We start from the raw sequence: 19243 nt of genomic DNA, 5'->3' as shown, positions 1-19243 counted from the left end.
TACATTCCTGACAGAGGTGGTAGCTGGATACAGCCCCGCAGCTTTACGTAATTGTAATTTATTTATTTGAACAGGGACATTGCACAAAAAACATTAATAGATGTCTTGTGCCAGGTTGTAGCAAATTGCTAATTTCTGCCAGTAGTCCCTGATCCTGAACATCCAGGCAGTGGTGGAATGTAACTAAGTACATTTACTCAAGTACTGCTAAGTCTTTTCTTTTCATGTTACTTTTTACTTTTAGTACTTTTACTTACTTTTAAGTACATTCTCCTGATGACACTTACATACTTTTACTTAAGTAACATTTCAATGAAGCACTTTTACTTATAAAGTATTTTTTACAGTGTGGTATATGTTCTTTTACTTAAGTAAAGGATCTGAATACTTCTTCCACCACTGCATCCAGGAGCTCCTGTCCAACATGCTTACGCATGTTTAGGAACACATGTCTGGGCATTGGAAAGCATTATGGGAAATGAAGGTGCTTATTAACACAAGTTAGATGTAGGCTAGACAAGTCAACCCGAAAATAGCTCCTGGAGTACGTTAGACATCACATATTTGTGTTGTTCCTTTTGAGAGGGCGCTGCAGACAGGCTTCCAACGGTTGGAAGACATACAACACAACAGCAAGTGCTCGTGGTTCAATGTGCTCTGCCCACTAAAAGGCTATAAAAGGCAGTCTGCAGAGTATAGCTAACAGTGAGCCCGCTGACCTATAACTGTGCACAGAATATTGATGAGATGGAACAGGGACAGGGGCAGTCCTCCCCTCAGAGGCTGCTGTCGAAGAGAGAACCAATTAGGAACAGATTCCATCTGGGAGATGAAGGCGAGGTTAGGATTTGGGTGGGTGGGGAAAGTCTGTCCCTTTCATCGGCGTATAGTTGAAAAACTTTTTTTTTTTTTTTTATCGGGAATATGCTGGAGAAGAGGAGGAAGATGACAGGGAGGCATCCCAGACTGCAGAGATAGTCGGCACCACGTAATGTTGTTGCAAAGGGATTTGGTCTCCGTGAGAACGGGGTCAGGCTAATGCTCGCTTTGTCTTATTGGAAGAGAGTGATGCCAATGTATGTGTGTGTGTGTGTGTGTGTGTGTGTCTCACTGCTTGGATGATGTCATATGTCTGAGAGCATGTGTGTGTGTTTACAGCCTTGTGATCCGTCGCTGGACAAAGAATGAAGCCACTGCCAAGCTTTGATGCAACGGAAGAAGGAGGGGAGGCAAATTTAGAACCATTCTGATGGAAAAATTAACAATTTGACTTGAATTTTTTGCACATTAGGTTTCAACCCCTAATGTCTTGACTTGTCTTGGTATCTTCTATACGTTGGACAGAGGATTAGACTGATGTGTTGCTGCTCGCACTTGCTCAACCCGATTGGTGTTTGGCTTCTGCCCAGAAGCCTGTTCATAGATTACACAGTGAGAAAGGTCAAATCACTCGCCGTCAATCTGCTTTAAATGTCAGGCACCGAATGCTTTGAGGTGATTTGTGTTTCACCTTACAGTTCATGTTTATGAAAGAATAAGTCCGCCATTATTATATATTATTAATACATTTTAACACACTTTACATTTAAAACAATCTTATTGACAGATTTGTTATTGTCATGAAATCCAACACTTTCCAACGTTCCTTTCAGCCTGGAGACCATTTGTCGATGCTGAAGACATACTGTAGATCTTACAGATTAGTTTAATTAAAAAAAGTATTTATTTTCGTAAAACATTTGTCGGTTGTTTCCTTCTGCACCCTTTAAGGGGCCAGTAAACTTAATCAGAACTGCTTGTCTGATGGTGGAGAAGCTTTGCCTTTCCAAGATCGACAGTCCGACATTCACACCAACTTCCCGCAGGGATCGGCCCGGTGTGTTTAGGTGAGACAGGAGGGTTTTGAACTTCTCTCTCGAGCTCTCTGTTCCATTTGTTATGCGTCTATTTCTGGCACTTTTCATGTGAATCATCAGCGGCAATACTATGAATGTCTTCGAGGAGAGACTGTCTGAAAATGTGCATCGTCATCCCAGTATTTAAACGATAGCAGGCCTTCCTCCTTTCTACTCTACTTCATTCTGCCTTCCAGCGTGGCCGTTCTGAGCAGCGATTAACAGTTTCGATTTCCAATTTGGTCAGACAACGTGCCGTATCATGAACCAGTTCTTTTGTAGCATAACCCAGCCCTGAGAGTCAATTAGACACAACAGCGTGTAAGATAAGATGGGTGATAAGATAAAAAAGAGAAAAACACAGCAGGAAGCAATGAGACCTTGCTCTCACTTTGAGACCTACAGTATGTCTAATAATTATATAAAAAAATGGGTAGCTCAAATCAAGCAATCTGTTGGATGCAAGAGTACACATCGTCTTTATTTTGAGGCCGCAGAAATGAAAGCATAAGGCTGGCACTATTCTGTTTTTCTTTATTGTCAAGAAATCCCATGAAAAGACCAAAACCAACAAATTGAATTGATCCTACTTCCCAAATCCCAGCGACGCGTCTTGCGGGCCAGCAGATTGGCTAAACGGTTAATTGATTGATACGACACCCGGAAGAGGGTTCAAAATAGAGAAAATTTAAAGAAAAGTTAAACATTATACAAGTTTTACGTACAAGTAAAAAAGAAACGGCCATGTTTGCGTACGTACAGCCCCGGGAACCGTACTATAGCGTTAACAAGTATAAGTCTTTGCAGCCAGAGATGGAAATATAACTTCTTCCTCTGTGCCATAGACCTCCATTGTTGTTGTTTAAAACCCATAAAAACACAGAAATAAGCCATGCTTAAAGGTACTCTAAGAGATGTTGGGTGACGTCACTTCTTGTTGACGTTCAAAGTATTGTCAAACAAAACAGAGGCTAGCTTGCCCCTCCATCCTCCTCATCCCGTCCCACCCCCAAATCCTTCTTGACTGTTATTGGCTGAAACGCTGTTTGTTATGTTTGGTGGTGCAGGTTGGCGCAGTTTGTTTTTGTTGTCGTTTGTGGAGCCTGGGTGTTTTTTTCCAGGGTGTTCAGGGGACAGGCAGCTAGGGGATAGTGAGGAGATGTTTACTGTATGTGACAAAAAATGTTGTAGCCTAAAAGACGCGTGACATCGCTCTGAGCACCTTTTTAACATGGACATTGTAGTTTAAATCGACTCAATCCTGCATACAACGTCCATCTACAAATACTAGCACACTGGATGTGTAATTACCTGCATCTTAAAATAGTGCCCAACAGATGCACTATTTATTCCTGTTTAAAGGTCCCATGGCATGAAAATTTCACTTTATGAGTTTTTTTTAACATTAATATGTGTTCCCCCAGTCTGCCTATGGTCCCCCAGTGGCTAGAAATGGTGATAGGTGTAAACCGAGCCCTGGGTATCCTGCTCTGCCTTTGAGAAAATGAAAGCTCAGATGGACCGATCTGGAATCTTCTCCTTATGAGGTCATAAGGAGCAAGGTTACCTCCCCTTTCTCTGCTTTGCCCGCCCAGAGAATTTGGCCCACCCATGAGAGAGAGAGAGAGAGAGAGAGAGAGAGAGAGAGAGAGAGAGAGAGAGAGAGAGAGAGAGAGAGAGAGAGAGAGAGACACACACACATATCATGGCTTTCAAACGAGAAAAGTGGCAGTTGGTCAAGGCCACACCCCCACCCTCCACCTTGCCCCCCCCTCTCTCCTCCTCATTAGCTACAGACACAGAAATGGCACATCCTAAGGAAAGCTCATTGTGGGACTGGCTCTAGTGGCTGTAATTCTGCACCAAGGCTGAATTTAGGGAAAGAGACTTCAGATACAGTATTAGGGGACCACTAAGGTCTATATTAAAGATACTTCAGATACAGTATTAGGGGACCACTAAGGCCTATATAAAAGAGACTTCAGATACAGTATTAGGGGACCACTAAGGTCTATATAAAAGAGACTTCAGATACAGTATTAGGGGACCACTAAGGTCTATATTAAAGATACTTCAGATACAGTATTAGGGGACCACTAAGGTCTATATTAAAGATACTTCAGATACAGTATTAGGGGACCACTAAGGTCTATATAAAAGAGACTTCAGATACAGTATGTTGAGAAATCCAAACCCTGTGCTGTGTGTATGTGACAAATAAAAGTGAGTTAGATATTAGGACACACTATTGATAAGAGCAGGTGTGGATATCTTGTGTGATATTCAATGCAGCGCCATTGCCATGGCTTGGGACTTTTGTTGAATTGATGTTCCAGCAGCTCTTTTACCTTGTGTTTCTATTCTCTCTCTCTCTCTCTCTCTCTCTCTCTCTCTCTCTCTCTCTCTCTCTCTCTCTTATGTCTTAAATCTTCTCCTTTTCTCTCCATCTTTCCTCCTGAGGCTGCTGTGCTTCGCACATGGCACGTTGACTTCCACGTGAACATTTTTCTATTTGCTGGCATGCCTGCCTGCCTGCCTGCCTGCCTGCCTGCCTGCCTGCCTGTCTGCTTGCCTGCCTGCCTGTCTGCCTGCCTGCCTGGCATCCTCTGTGTGACCCACGTCTGCATGGCCTCAGTGGCAGTCGTATCATCCACTTTCCCTCCCTTCCTCTATCGCTGTCTCTCTCCATACGCCTCTCTAGCATTCTGTCTGGATCCCACACTCACTGGCCCGGTCAGGAAGGGAGAGGGACAGAGAGAGAGAGAGACATGGAGACTGAAAGGGAGGGAGTGGTGGACTACCTAAAAAGGCTGCTGCTGTTCATTCACTTAGCTTCGATTGATAACCGAGCACTCGGCTATATAAACCTGTCTGCGAGCGGAACCACGGTGCATTTCTGTGAGGCGGTTACACAACCGTTTCCTTGAGGAATGCCAATAGCTAACCGCTGCTACCATGCTATTCAATTATGTAAGAAGACCGAGAGCTTTCCCTCTGCGCCGTGCTGCTTTGTTCTCTGGAATCAGAAACACACAGTCTTGTTTTCAGATATGTAAAAGTGCGTAAAGTCCCACTATGAGAGATTCATGTCAGCACTTAGTCCTGGCAATTGACTACACCCAAAAGCTATATTTCCACGTTGACTTCTGGTCACTTTTTGGCTTCTGTATTTGATCATAACAATTTAAAACTGCTAGGTCAAATGCGCGCTCACTCGGGGCCAACGGGACGTCACACCTTGCCATACCCGGTTGGCATCACGCGTGTTGACTCCTGTCCTCATCGCAGCCATAGCTTTCAAATCGATTCTTCGCCCCTCATGCTCCAAGAAAGCATGACTGCATACAATGCAACAAGGCCCAAGCTCCTCTCAAGGCTAGGTTACCCTAGCAACAAGTTACGTAGCAGCCGTCTGGGCGAAGGAGCCACCTCAGAGGAGAGAGAGGAGGCTGCCTGGGAACGAGAGGTGGAGACGAAGAGGGACGCGGTCGCCAAAACAATAAGTCTCAAACGGATCACGCATTTCTGTTGTGCTTGATGATGACCAGCATTACAACATAAATGCACCATACGCAGCAGGGCCATTTGCCATGTATTTAATAAATAGCCTAACGTCTCTGTTACATAATCTACGGACCACAGCATCAGCTCACAAACATAGCGCCTCACACACACACACACACACACACACACACACACACACACACACACACACAAAGTGCTTGACTGTGGTTGTGTCTGCAGGGAGACAAAGAGCCCTTGGGTGCGTGCATGGCCTCATCTCCTGTCAGCAGGGATGCTGGGATGCAGCCAGACGACCAGTATGCACCATCACAAAGGTTCACTCACAGCTTTCCAAGTACATTCTGCACCCCCCCCTCCACGCCCGCTTCATTACGAACGTCCACCTCCACGGCCGGTCAGGAGCAGTTATATCAGAGGATTGAACCAAAACCAGATTCGCAAAAGTGTCCCATTTTTGTCAAATCACTCTCCACTGCTGCATAGGCCGGGTGTGTCCAAGTCAAACTCCTATCTAGGTTTGAAAGGGAAATATGTGTGCTGGAGTGTGAAAACTAAAACCTCCGAATCATGATCCTAGTCAGTTTTATGTAAGTTATGTGTGTATCTGTATAAATATTGTTGTAAAAAAATGGTATTTCAGCCATTTTCTTTGTACCAGACATAACAAAGAAATCCCCCCGTCGGTGTGGAAGCATGGTGTGGGGTGAATGATAATGTAGTGAATGTCTCCATCTGCTGCACACCCACAGGAACTGCTGCATTATGTAACAGGAGTGTGCTAAAAGAAATAGTGATTGGCGCCCACTGATGCCTTTCATCAGAGATGGTGGCTGAAATGGAACGGAATAGAGCTATGTAGTGCCTAGCAGAGGAAGAATCAGTAGAAAAGTGCATACTTTGTTTTGTAAATTAATTTGCCAAAAGCTTAAAGGAGACATCTGGCACAAAATGAACCTAGGGCTTAATAACCCATGGGTACCGAGTCGACCGTTCTCTGGGATGTGTTTTCATGCTAATCGAATGTGACCAGTTTTAGCGCAAACCGCTAATTAGCTTGTAACGCTAGTCGTCGGGGCACGGATAAAGTCAAAATAAATCGCTATTTCTACACCACTAACAAAGCTCAAAATAACACCACACTTCCACGGTAGCATAATGAGGGTCCCTACATGTAAACACAAGCATTGAGAACTTTGTAAGTGTACGGACAGTTTATTAGGTGCCCATATTATGCTCATTTTCAGGTTCATAATTGTAATTTGAGATTGTATCAGAATAGGTTTACACGGTTTAATTTTCAAAAAACACCATATTTTTGTTGTACTGCCCATTGCTGCAGCTCCTCCTTTCACCCTGTGTCAGTTCTCTGTTTTAGCTACAGAGTGAGACCTCTCAACTTCTGTAACATCTTTGTTGTCAGACGCACATGTACAGTAGCTAGGTAAGGACTACATGAGCTAGCTAGCTGTTTCTCCAACTTCGGCCTGTACCAGGCAGGATTAGCTGGGAGACTTCTTTTAAACAAGGGCACATTTCCAATTTTGCGTGGAATACCTGCAGAACAGGGACATGTAATTAGTTCTATACAATTTATTTTGTCGATTAGGGTGAATTTGTGTGTTGTAGCAGTGTTTTGCCATTGAGAATGAGCTAGCATGCTAACGATTAGCCCCCTAGCCCCCTCGTTTCGGTTAGTGACATAGAAAGCTGTGCAGATTTTGACCAGCTCCCCTGGAGACTGAAGGCAGGACACATTCAGAAACCGTATCTCACTCAAAACAGCATGGATGGATTTTTTTTTCAAAGTTTGTATGCGTGTGGAAGCACCAGAGACACAAAATAACACCTAGGAAAAGTGATTTTTCATAATATGGGCACTTTAAAATGGTTTATAAAGACAGTACCGTTCACGTATAGAGGCAGGTAATGACTGTTTTCCCAAGATGGCGCCCGCATTTATACGTAAACGCTACTGTCTTTTATAAACTATCTTTTTAGCGATTTCTTTTTACTTTACCCTCTGCCCCGACGACTAGCGTTATAAGCTAATTAGCAGTTTGCAATAAAACTGGTCACATTCGATTAGCATGAAAACACATCCCAGAGAACGGTCGACGCGGTACACGTGTTATTAACCCCTAGGTTCATTTTGTGCCGGATTTGTCCTTTAATGTATCGCCTCCGGTCACCGAATAACCACCACGATTATTATAGCTACATATGCTACATCATAAAAGCAAGCTCTCCTTGTATTTACTGATTTAGTTGGCTTTTCCTGTAATTATATTTGCAGCAGTAGTACGCAGCAAAGTCTGCATCACCTCTGCATTATTGGCCTACTGCTTCAGATGATATGGTTGATCATTATAATTACAAAACATCGTCAATATGCAGGTATCATTGTCATCTCTATTACTGTACAAATAGCAAATTAATAATTCTTACCCACTGTGCTGTACTTTTTGAATATTGTCAGACTCATAATAGACAGGTTTTTTTTTGTATCAAAATCAATGCAGCAGAACCAGAAATATAACTTTTTGTTTTGATTCTACTTGTTCCAATTCCATTTGAAAATCCTGGCAGTGCACCTACATTACCCACAATGCAACTGGGCCGACAGAGGTCTGGTAAGCTCACTTGTTTCTTCTTTCTGTCTGAATCGATGACTTTACTAGATAACCCCCCCCCCCCCACCTCGCCTTGCGGAACTCAGCTCGTTTCGGGAAACCGCAGCAAACTTTGAACTAGCAAACTGCACGCTGAAAATGTCCGGTTTTGAAGAAAATTTTGATCGAGCAACAAGGCAGGGCTGCTTGGTTCTTTCGGTGAATAATTGTGGGATTTGCTATGGACAAAATAGACATGGCGATACACTGGTAAGACAATGAGGTTTAACCATGTATCAGCTAATTTAAATAGCTCACCTTACTGTATTGTGTGAACAGTTAACTTCATTTAATATTGGATGTGGCATTTTCTTTTGCGGGGCGCCAATGTTCCACCAAAACAAGTTCCTTCCCGAAACTATTTTGCAGAGCCACCGTCGCTGCGTCCAGAGCTTAGTGCCGCCCAAGACGACTGTGACGAGAGCGTTTTTTTTTTTTTTTTTCATCCCATCCAGGAATGTATGTGTGGACGGTTCTGGCGATGCAAGACTTACTTCTTTGTAACTTCACCACCCCAGGTCTTCTTTTAATTCAAACTCGCAGTCTTGGGACCCAAGTGACATCACTTCACACAGCTCACTCTGGAGCTACAAAAAGGCGTTCTACAACTTTTCCCACATATAGACTGATGTGTAACGTGTGATGTGTGTGTCTTGCTGATACGTCTTTCTGCTCCACCTGCCACTAGGTGAACTAATTAGCACTCGCAGAACTCAACAAAATGAGTGTTTAATGGGGAGAGCTGCTATAATGCGTTTGTGTAGACAAAACTCGCCTTCAGCCATGCTAGCAGCTCTGCGAGGTTGTACCAAAGATTCTTTCTAACTAAACATGGTTTAGTATGAAACGGAACACGCTTCCTGTCTCCTAAATGGGCGTGGCGTCATTTGAAAGCATAGCGAGCGTTGTGTGGATCGATTAAAAAGTTCTATTTGCAAAATGTATTAATATTCTTCTTTGCTGACATCAGACATGTACACAGCTAAAAGACATATTTAGCATTACGAAAATGAGCTTTGTCGTGGCGTTCGCGAAAGTCGGATGACGTTAGCATATCTGTGTTGCCAGATCTGTACACATTTCCGTTCCAACAGCTGTTGAGCTATGTCAGTCTGGACCACAGTGGTGTACTGATCCATCTGACCTCGTCCTCCACAGAGAACCGCTGTGGCTAAAAACACTGTCAATGATATCCCATATGTACACAAACATATGGAATGTGTGCCAAAATACAGATACAGATCCTACACCAGGAGTGAGGGCCTTGCGTAGAAATCAAACGATTCAACACAGTTGTATATGTAAAGCTCGTGGGTTTAATATGGCAGGTTTCACCACCAGATAGAATCAACACATGGGATTCAATCCAGCCAAGTAAAATGTATGCACCACTTAGAGATCAGGACACTACAAAATACACCTTTTTTTTAAATCATCACTCCAAAAAAAAAAAAAAAAAAAGGGGGTGATCATACAGCTCGGGTGTAGACCATTAACACTTCTCATCAGTGTTAGTAAAAGTACGGCTGAGGCGGGGCAGCTGCACACCAGGCCTTCCTTTGTTACATTTGTGAAACACATCCACATAAAGACACAGCCACTGGCTAGAACTAGAGACCATTACAGAACACCATTTCTTTATGGGTACACAGTATGTGAATAAAGTCTGTCAGCATACAGGCAGCATGTATGACACACACAGGTTATACTACAACACAGTATATTTACAGTAGCGGTGGAGTAGAGCGGAGAGCTGACAAAAAAAGTGGAGCGTCGCTGATTCTCGCCGTCCCGTCTCGCATCCTATTCTCAGCTCTGCGTATGTGTTGATGAGTGTGAACAGACTTTTCTCCGTGCGGAGAGGCAGAAGGCGAGCGCGCTGCCATTTCCGGGCAGTGGGAAAAACACATTGTGGCGGCGGTGACGCTTGCTCCCGTGCCCAGTCAGCGGCCATATGCCGCTGTCGCTTTATGAAGTGGCGTGCGAGGAGCCCGAGATGCCCTGCCGAAGTTATTTCTTTATTTTTTTATTTTTTTTTACGCAAAACTGAATCCCATTTCCTGACAAAGTGTAGGATCCGCAGATGCAGGTCTGCAGAATGTTACAAAAGTTTGTTTTCATGTTTCATTTACAGTTCAAGCCGTAAAGATGTGTTATGATACCTCCTATTAAAACTGAGGAAATATCAGTAGCCCAAAATGGTCAATAACAGTACTTCACAGAGAGAGAGAACACAACACACGTTTTGGGTTGTGAACTGCCACTAGGCACATTTTCAGAGCTTCTGGAAAGTGAAGAGACTTTTAAAAGCAGCCTTGAGCAAAAACCAAAAGGGAAACCTCTGACTTTTCTCAGTATTATAATAAAGCGGTGTGTACATTGCTGGCAGTGGGACACTAAAGGAATGTCTCAAGATATGGACGGTTCTTCTATGTTATCACCTAACGTGTCCATATGGACACCTAAAAAAAAAAGAAAAGTTTAGGATCAAAACAGTCTGCAACGGGGGATAAAAACTGTACATTTACGATAAAGATATAGTGTACAACAGCCTCAGATTTGAAAACATACAGTAGATTATACACAGTTAGTGGGAAAGCAGAAGACGACACAAAAGATTTCCCCGTTTCCTTATGTCACGTGCCACTTTGCGTCCAGCTGGATGTAAAAGCTTGGAGCCACTACAGGCTTTTAGTCCTTTAATATCCCTCCTACTATCCCTCAATGTAAAGTAACACACATCACTGTAAAGGAAAAGCAAATGGTACATATTACAGTTTGACTTATGAGTTCCTGTTTATCTTTAGTTTTAAATAAATCATACAAAAATAGTAGTGTACAGTATACAATCTGTCATGGTCCTTCTGATTCTCAGTGTAGTGTCCGCGGTGAGTGTATAACTCACATACATACATACATACATACACACACACTCACACTCTCTCACTGGTTCATAACTAACAGACGTCTAACTCTTTTCAGATAGTGCCGAGTGCCTGGCTCCAGTCCCTGGGGAGTTGCTCGGTCCCCCTCCCTCCGTGGCTCAGCTGCTTCACAAACAGACTGGCTCTCCACAGATAATCGCTCTTTCTCCCACCAGTCGCGCTCTAACTCGCTCCTCGTCCCTTCTCTCAGGGTATCGTGGCAGGTCTCCGGGGAGGTAAATAAACGAGTCCCTACGATCCCTCTTTCCCCTCGGAGCTCTCCGGCGGCGCAGGAGGCTCCTCCGCCGTGGGTGACTGGGCCCCTCCCGGGCCATCTGCACACAAACCCAAAAAGACAAGAATAAGAAATATGTTGCAGTCATAAAAAAAGGACTAGACTGTTTGTTGATCAATACCGACTTTATGATTAGTACATCAGTAGGTGCTTACGTTGTCATCGTTATGGCACCAGTTTCTAAAATCACCAGAAGTAGCATAGCACCAGTCGCCTCAAAACTGGGACAAATTTAAGGCTATAGGAAGGAAAGGCATGGCGTCCAGAACTCCAGGATCATGGGGAAACACGTGCACGCTTACTTTACATAGTAACAAGTAGGGCTGGGCGATATGGAGAAAATCAGATATCATGATATTCTTGACCAAATACCTCGATATTGTGGCGATATTCTAGGGTTGACAATTGGTGCTTTGACAAAATATCTTCACATTTAGATTTTAGATAAATAATCCTCAGTAATGTGGACATGATGTCTAAGTGGGGAAAAGGCAAATAATAGAACAGTCTGGTAAGTTCAGAAAAGTACATCACTCTACTGTAATGCAGCCTTTAAAACCAGGAAAAGACAACTATTATCACGTCATATCACGATATTACTATATCCAAAATCTAAGACGATATCTAGTCTCGTATCACGATATTGATATAATATTGATATATTGCCCAGCCCTAGTAACTAGCTACTTTAATACACACATATGTTCAAATGTTTGTGAGAGTGCACATATATAGGCTTGTAAGGGTAGAAAGACTTTGCAAAGCCATTCGTTGTGTGGAAGATGCAAGACAAATTGTGTCATTATATGTGATTTGGCAGCATGCTAATTTCCTTGCTACCCCGTGCAGTCAAAAATACTCAGCCCAAAATTAGGCACACGTGGTAGCCACACTAATGCCAGAGTCATGATGAATGCTTTAGGATAATTGGAAATGGCCAGTTTTAGCCAATTCCCAAGTGGCAATCGTCGCCCAAAGGTGGACCTAATGCTTTTTACCGGAGCTGACTGTCAACGCTAAGTCTTCAGCCATAAATCTCTGCCATATCCAGCAACCATGTATGGACCAGAGCCAGACACGGGGGACCAAACTCCACTACATAGGTAGCTAGCAGTGTCATTATGTTCGTTGAATAGACATATTTGGCCATGGATAGATCATTAGCTACTATGTCTGTGAACTTCACATGTAGGCTATTTTTAACATAGCGCCATGTGTGCACAGCTGATGTGATCCAAACATCTCTTATAACTCCAGAGCTTTCAATTAATCCGAATAATCCGATGAATCACTTTATATATAAATATGTTGGAGAGCGTCTGTGTGTTACTGTGGTTTGTGATTCATTTCCATGAATTAAAAAAACTGTTTTTGATTCATTTCTGGAATGTTGAAATGGTGGATTTCAGCATGTTCTAAATGTCTAGTTGACCAATCGCATTGCCTGGTCGGATGTACTTGTTTTATAAGTTGGTTACCTTTGAGGGACAGCTCAGCCAGCTTAAGAGGCAGGTCGCCAGGGTTTACGCCTGCCGGCGAGCCCAGGATGTCAGGCAGGGCATTTCTCCTCCCCGAGCGCCCCGAGGAGGCAAAGTCCAACACTGGCTCCACTTCCGTCATCTCAGGACCCCTCTATGACAAAGACAGCGATAGAGTACGATGTTACATTTTTGCCTGGCCTTGAAAACCGTGCTCTTCAACAGGAAAGAAAGAGAATATGCGATGGAAACATTTATTTACTATATTTCAATGGAAATGAATAATTAATGGAATTATTAGCCGTCCAGCTACAGTACTGCTTTTTTGCTTGGTTTGTTAGTTGGCTAGCCGGACAGCTACATAGCTTATAAGAAACCATGTAACAACCACAACATTCTTGTTCTTTTGCTCTTTTAGCAAGCATGGGAAAGTAAAGTAACTAAGTGTGTAGTAAAGTCTCATGTAAAGGAAACCTCAAGTTAATTCAACATACTTTCACTTTTTTTCACTGTAAATTCCCAAAGTTATCGGTAGAGATGTTACCAGTATCTGTTACCGGTATCGGCTCCGATACTGCCTAAAACGCTGGTATCGGGAAGTACTGGAGTTTATGCACCGACGATACCACGTAATAAAGCCCTAAAGAAAATCTAGTTAAAGTAGTTTATTTATGTTCTTTTTCCATTATAACTGACTGTCAAACTGGAGAATAAAAGAAAGTTCTACAGCATTCATTGTTTGTGTTTGTTCATGTTTCACAAAGAGTTTAACCTGAGCCAGACAGACAACAGAGATAGAAACCATATCACATCCATACAGGGATAGTAGTATACAGTTGTTAAAACATAATAAAATATATGACACACTGGTATCGGATCGGTACTCGGTATCGGCCGATACGCAAGTTCAGGTATCGGAATCGGTATCGGGAAGCAAAAAAGTGGTTTTGGGCCATCTCTAGTTATCGGGGATATTGGCCGTCCAGTTGCAGCATTACTGCTTTGATTGCTTTGTTGGCTTTGTTTATTCATTAGTGAGCTCTTGCTAACTGCCGTAGATTGCTGGACATGGCTAATAGCAGAAGAAATTGGAGTAATGTTGAATATTAAGGAGGTGCATTTGAAGTATCACACATTGGCACAAATGACATGCGGTTCAAAGTCTTTAACTCATGGCCAGCTACACAGTTTTAGTGCTTTTGCCCCCATTAGCATGCATGTTAAACCCCATGTGTAGTAAAGTAACTAACATGTGATGGTAACATCAAGTTAATTTAATATTATTCACAGTTTTCACTGTGAATACTCATAGTCATCATGATATTGGCTAAACAGTAGCTGACTAGTTACAATATTACTGGATTGTTTGCTTGGTTTGCCAGTAATTACTGTAGCTAGAGCTAGCTTACTAGTCTATTGGACAGTTGGATAGCTAATGGCAAAGGGAGCAACACTGTTGCAATGATTCACAATTAAGGTGTGCATTTTAGCCTGATTTATAACCGACTGACCTATTACATGAGGTTCAGGGTCTTATTTCTATAACCATCAAGTTAGTCTGTGTGCTTTGGTCTTGTTAGCATGCATGTGGAAAACCCCTGTAGAGCACAGTAACTATGTCCTAGTGCATTTTAAATGATTTAGTCAGCCTATTACTTTCCCCCAAGCCTGTATTTACCCATGGAATGGCATGTTAATGACGTTACATTTTTAGTAATGCAGAGCAAAAGCAGTGGCCGTGTATCTTGACATATCTCAGGAATAAACAAAATGTAGGGTACCTAATTTGTTCAGTGATTTGAGCGTCAAGAGAAAAGATTTATCATTGAAGCGGAGGATGTGTCTGTCTGGTCTCATGGCAACCAGCAGCTGGGGAGTCAGCTCTAGGCTACACTGGTGACAAGCAGAATTACATCCCTTGTCACACACACACTCTAACCCACAAGCACATTACACACACAAATACAGCGAGCCGCTGTTGCTATGGCAACAATACTGAAAAAGCACCACTGGCAGGTAAACATAAAACTCAAATCCATTCTCTCGCTATCTCGCTTTCTCTTCCCAGTCTCCCTTTTTTGTTGTAGAGCAAAATCCCATTTCCCATCCCTCTCTTTCAACAAAGGAATGACATGTGAATTAATGCACACTTGCAGCTATAAACTCTCTCTCACACACACACACGCACACACACAAACGCAATCTAGATCTCCAGAAAAGAAGGCTACAGGTTGGCCATCTGTTAGCCTCAAGTGCTATTGTGGCATAGCCATCGAGCTCATATAAGCCACAGCAGTGAATTGTGGCCTATTTTGTCAAATATTTCCACGAGTATGAACAGATTTACTCCAACACTTACATCACATAATCACACGTTGATAACAAAGCCTGTGACTCTGCACATAGAGGGCGGAATGGGCAAGGCAATGTAAACAAACCGAAATTGTAGCCTTTGGTTGACGCACGTAGCATTTTTGAACATCAACATATAATCATCAAATTAACTGTGCGACCTATGATTACCCTACATGAATGACAGCCTTTATGATTACCGTAAATGGTTGACAGGCTTTATTTAACAGCAGAAATGTTAGTGTTTTAACATCTATAACTACAACAGAAAGCAGCTTATGTCCACCTTTCCCCCACAGCATCCTTAGCTTTACTGTACAGGGTAAACATACAGTAAGATTTTAATAATAAATGCAGTAGTGATTTATTGATGTCCAATGGTTTTGCAAATTTAATGCTGTGCTCTGTCAAACAGCCTTACAATAGACCAATCGGGACCATAGCCAGGATTTAAATACTGAGGTCACGAGTCCTCCCAACGCATCCTCAAATTCCCATGGCCCCCAGTGATTAAAAGCTTATCAGAGGCTCTTCAAGTTAACTGATAAAAAACATTTGCACTTCCACATGACAAATGTGGCACTTTTCTTTTTAGTACAGGTCTATTTCTATCTATATCTATTATTTTTCATTTTAATGTCTGGAAGAGCTCAGTAATAAAATTGTCAAATCATATTTTAGTTGCTTTTTGTGCGTTGATATAAATGTAGCTGATTGTTTGTTTTAAATGGACATGATATTGTCTCATATCGTCGTGATGAAACTTCTACCTCCCACCCCCCTAACAATCTTTTGATCAGAAACCATATATATACTACCGGTCAAAAGTTTGGGGTCACTTAGACATTTCCATTCCACTCCATTCCAGACAGAATACCAGCTGAGATCAGTTGTATTGTTTTTTTAACCAGGGCAGCAGTTCTCAGATTACATTATGTGCTTACATAATTACAAAAGGGTTCTCGACTGCTGTAGAAAGAAGTGGCTGATCTTTAATGCAATATCTACATTGCCCATTATCAGCAACCATTCATCCAATGCTCCAAAGGCACATCCTGTTTACTAATCTGATATCATTTTAAAAAGGCTAACTGAGAAAACATTGGAGAACCCTTTTGCAATTATGTAAGTACTTAATGTAATCTGAAAACTGCTGCCCTGGTTAAAAAAAAAACAATGCAACTGATCTCAACTGGTATTCTGTCTGGAATGGAATGGAAATTTCTAAGTGACCCTAAACTTTTGACCGTGTGTGTGTGTGTGTGTGTGTGTGTGTGTGTGTCTGTCTAGGTCTAATAGCAGCTGCACTGGTTCGGTATACACAACTTATACACTTCATACTTTAAATGATCCTTACATTACTGTATTTTGATGTGTGTGTGTGTGTATATATATATATATATATATATATATATATATACACTTGAATCAGCTTATAAAATATCCACCATATGGATGTCACATATTCAAAAAGATCTATTTCAACAAATAGGAAGTAATTTGTTCAAAATTAATTATAGTAATATAATAATAGTAATCCCAAACGACGTTGTAGAATTGCCATTGTTCCGTTCAATAGCAGTACATCTGCTGCCTCACTTCACTGACAAACTTTATTTATTCAACATTACCTTAAAGCAACACCAACACTTTTCCTCTTCGCTCCCCCTACAGGTTGGAAGCGGAATTGTCCATTACCACTGTCTGTTGTAGTTTCTTATGTCTCATTCGAACTACAGATCCGCTATAGCCGGTAGAGGGCCGGAAAGGGCTGTCATTTCAGTAAATGACAGCCCTAATCCCCCATGAGTAAATGTTTTATCACCATGTTACTTAACTCCCCAAATTACCATAGATTACCAGGAACATGGTACCACTCTTATTCCAGGTCTCTGTAGCTGCAGTACTAAACTTGGTCTTTCAATTTGGATCTTACTGTAGGCATCCCGGGAAGACAGAACATTGTTCCAGTTTTCCTTCTCTGGCCCCACGTGTCAAAGCTGCTCTTTGTCCTAAATCAGAGGCCACAGTTAAACTGAAAGTCCACCAATAGGAGTCTAATCAGGGCAAAGCAGCAGGAAGGACACCTGGCACAGCTTGTCTCTCCTTCCTGCTTCAGTCTTATCTAAACAACTGATTATCACTGAAATGATAGGATGTACCGTTGTGATGATCTGAATAATTAAACCTAGACTTTGGCTGAAATATTGACTTGCTTGTAATGTCCACTTTAAGAAGGTGTTTCTCCCATCTAAAAAAATAAAAAAATACCGTTAAATAGCTTTGTTTTTAGCATCCAATGATGATTTAAATGTAGCTTAAATAAGCCATTGCACATTGGCTTTCAGTAGCTTAACTATCAGTGTCAATAACAACCTCCACCATTAGTCCAGTCCTAATTAGAACATCTGTTACATTAAACCGTCGGATTACGTGTTGAACGGGCAGTCCCCCATCCTCTGAACAGGTTTATTTATAATCCAACAACTGTTTAGATAGGATTATCTTGTCAAGAAAATTGACCTAGATACTATGATGTCTGCGCGGGCTCAGTCAGACACAGGAACACGCCGCAGGTATGTTAGCAACAAGGTAGAGCTATAAAAGCCCTTTGAGTGAAGAAATGTCAGAGGTCAAGGGTTGTTTACAGAGTGGGTGCAAAGATGTTTAGAGGAATATAATAAAAAATAAAAGGACAAAAGAGCTATCTTTTTTTTTAAACGGCGAACCTGTGACAGCTTTTCCATTAGATAAGAGCTCATTAATGATGCAAATTGCTACCTGGGCTATTCCTAAACACAGTGACATATAATTTAGCAACAAATTAAACAGTATGTACTTGCAATTCTCTATTATGCAGGGCCACTGTGTGCAAATAGTCATATCTTTTCAGTTGGATGTGCAAATGGGGGTGTCTTCTTTAATAGAGCAGGTCTGGTGTATCTCTGAACTTGAAGAGCCCATCACATTTGACGTTGAAGGGTCATTTTGAGTACAGTCTCTGAGTGCTTTCACTGCCGCTGAGAGCGGCTCTATTCAGAGGAGGCCTTGCTAGCTTTTTTCAGAAAGCGTCTGCTTTTCTAAATGGAAATACAAGTCCAAGGACCATGAGAAAGAAGGCTGGTCTCAGCAGGCATTTTCTCAGACAGTGAATGGAGGCTTTCAGCACCACGGACAGAGCAAGAAACAGCAAGAGATGCTGAGGGCTCGATAACTTGGACTTTGTGCCTCCGTAAAACCAATGCCCACATATGTCATCATCTCTAAACCGATCTCTATTCAAGAACCATGGCAAGTAAATAGTCCCTTGGTATGGACAGAATGGAATGACTGGAGACTTTTCTGGAACAGTCAGGATCCACACTTCAATTCAGTATACAACTATAATGCCCCAAGAAGATCTTATAACGCAACGTTTCAATTTTTACGTTTTTAACTTTTTCATTAGAGCAGAAACAATGCGCTTCAATTCCCCAGTAGTTCTCGCTGGTTTCTAAAAGAGCAAATTAAATGCAATGTGTAAAATGTCAAAGGACATATAATAATGTGGCCAAGGTATTGTTTGATGTGTTCTGTTTAAACCTGGTATTTCTGCAGTTGCAGATAAAGATTGTGATATACTAATATTATTAATATATGTACTATTTGTAAAATTAGATTCAAGTGGTGGCGGCATTTGTTCTTGGCTCGTTTGGTCCAAATATTTCAAAATAATTCCAGAGCATTGTTTCTGTCGTACCATAATGTTGCTACATACAGTAAATGTTATGCCCTTATTGAAAGCATTTGACATGGACATGTTTTAACTGTGTTGAGACATGTTCAAGGAGTTCAGATAGAGCCTGTATCAGGGCCATATTTAGTTCAGTGTGTTATATGTCACTATTTTTGGTAGCCTACTGTACTTAAAATGCCAGTATGTAGCCTACTTTATTTTAGTTATTCAATGAAGCCTCTGTGTTTACAGGCTTGTGGTGATGCGCAATGTGCTATAGCTGCCAAAAAAAAATCTATGTTCATGTGTGCAATAAACATTACACTTCATGATAAACAAATCGTGGCAGAGAATTGTGATCTAAGCTTAAAAAAAAATCATGATTCATAT

At 41.9% G+C, this 19243-nt stretch overlaps 1 protein-coding gene across 2 annotated transcripts in view; it reads right to left on the bottom strand.

The window, feature by feature from the left end:
* Positions 1 to 9409: 9409 nt before the first annotated feature.
* Positions 9410 to 19243, bottom strand: part of pkib (protein kinase (cAMP-dependent, catalytic) inhibitor beta) — a 31397-nt gene continuing 21563 nt past the window's right edge. For both annotated transcript variants that reach the window (XM_028598392.1, XM_028598393.1), the window contains exons 2-3: positions 12787 to 12940; positions 9410 to 11348 (exon numbers count right to left, since the gene is read on the bottom strand). In XM_028598392.1, the coding sequence (XP_028454193.1) occupies positions 11266 to 11348; positions 12787 to 12928 (225 nt within the window). In that variant the 5' untranslated portion in view covers positions 12929 to 12940 and the 3' untranslated portion in view covers positions 9410 to 11265. The remainder of the gene's footprint in view (positions 11349 to 12786; positions 12941 to 19243) is intronic.

This window comes from Perca flavescens, chromosome 14 (genome assembly GCF_004354835.1).
Source record: "Perca flavescens isolate YP-PL-M2 chromosome 14, PFLA_1.0, whole genome shotgun sequence".
Lineage (NCBI taxonomy): Eukaryota > Metazoa > Chordata > Actinopteri > Perciformes > Percidae > Perca > Perca flavescens.
The sequence above is the reverse complement of the archived record's forward strand: the minus strand, read 5'-3'. Positions and strand labels throughout refer to the sequence as shown.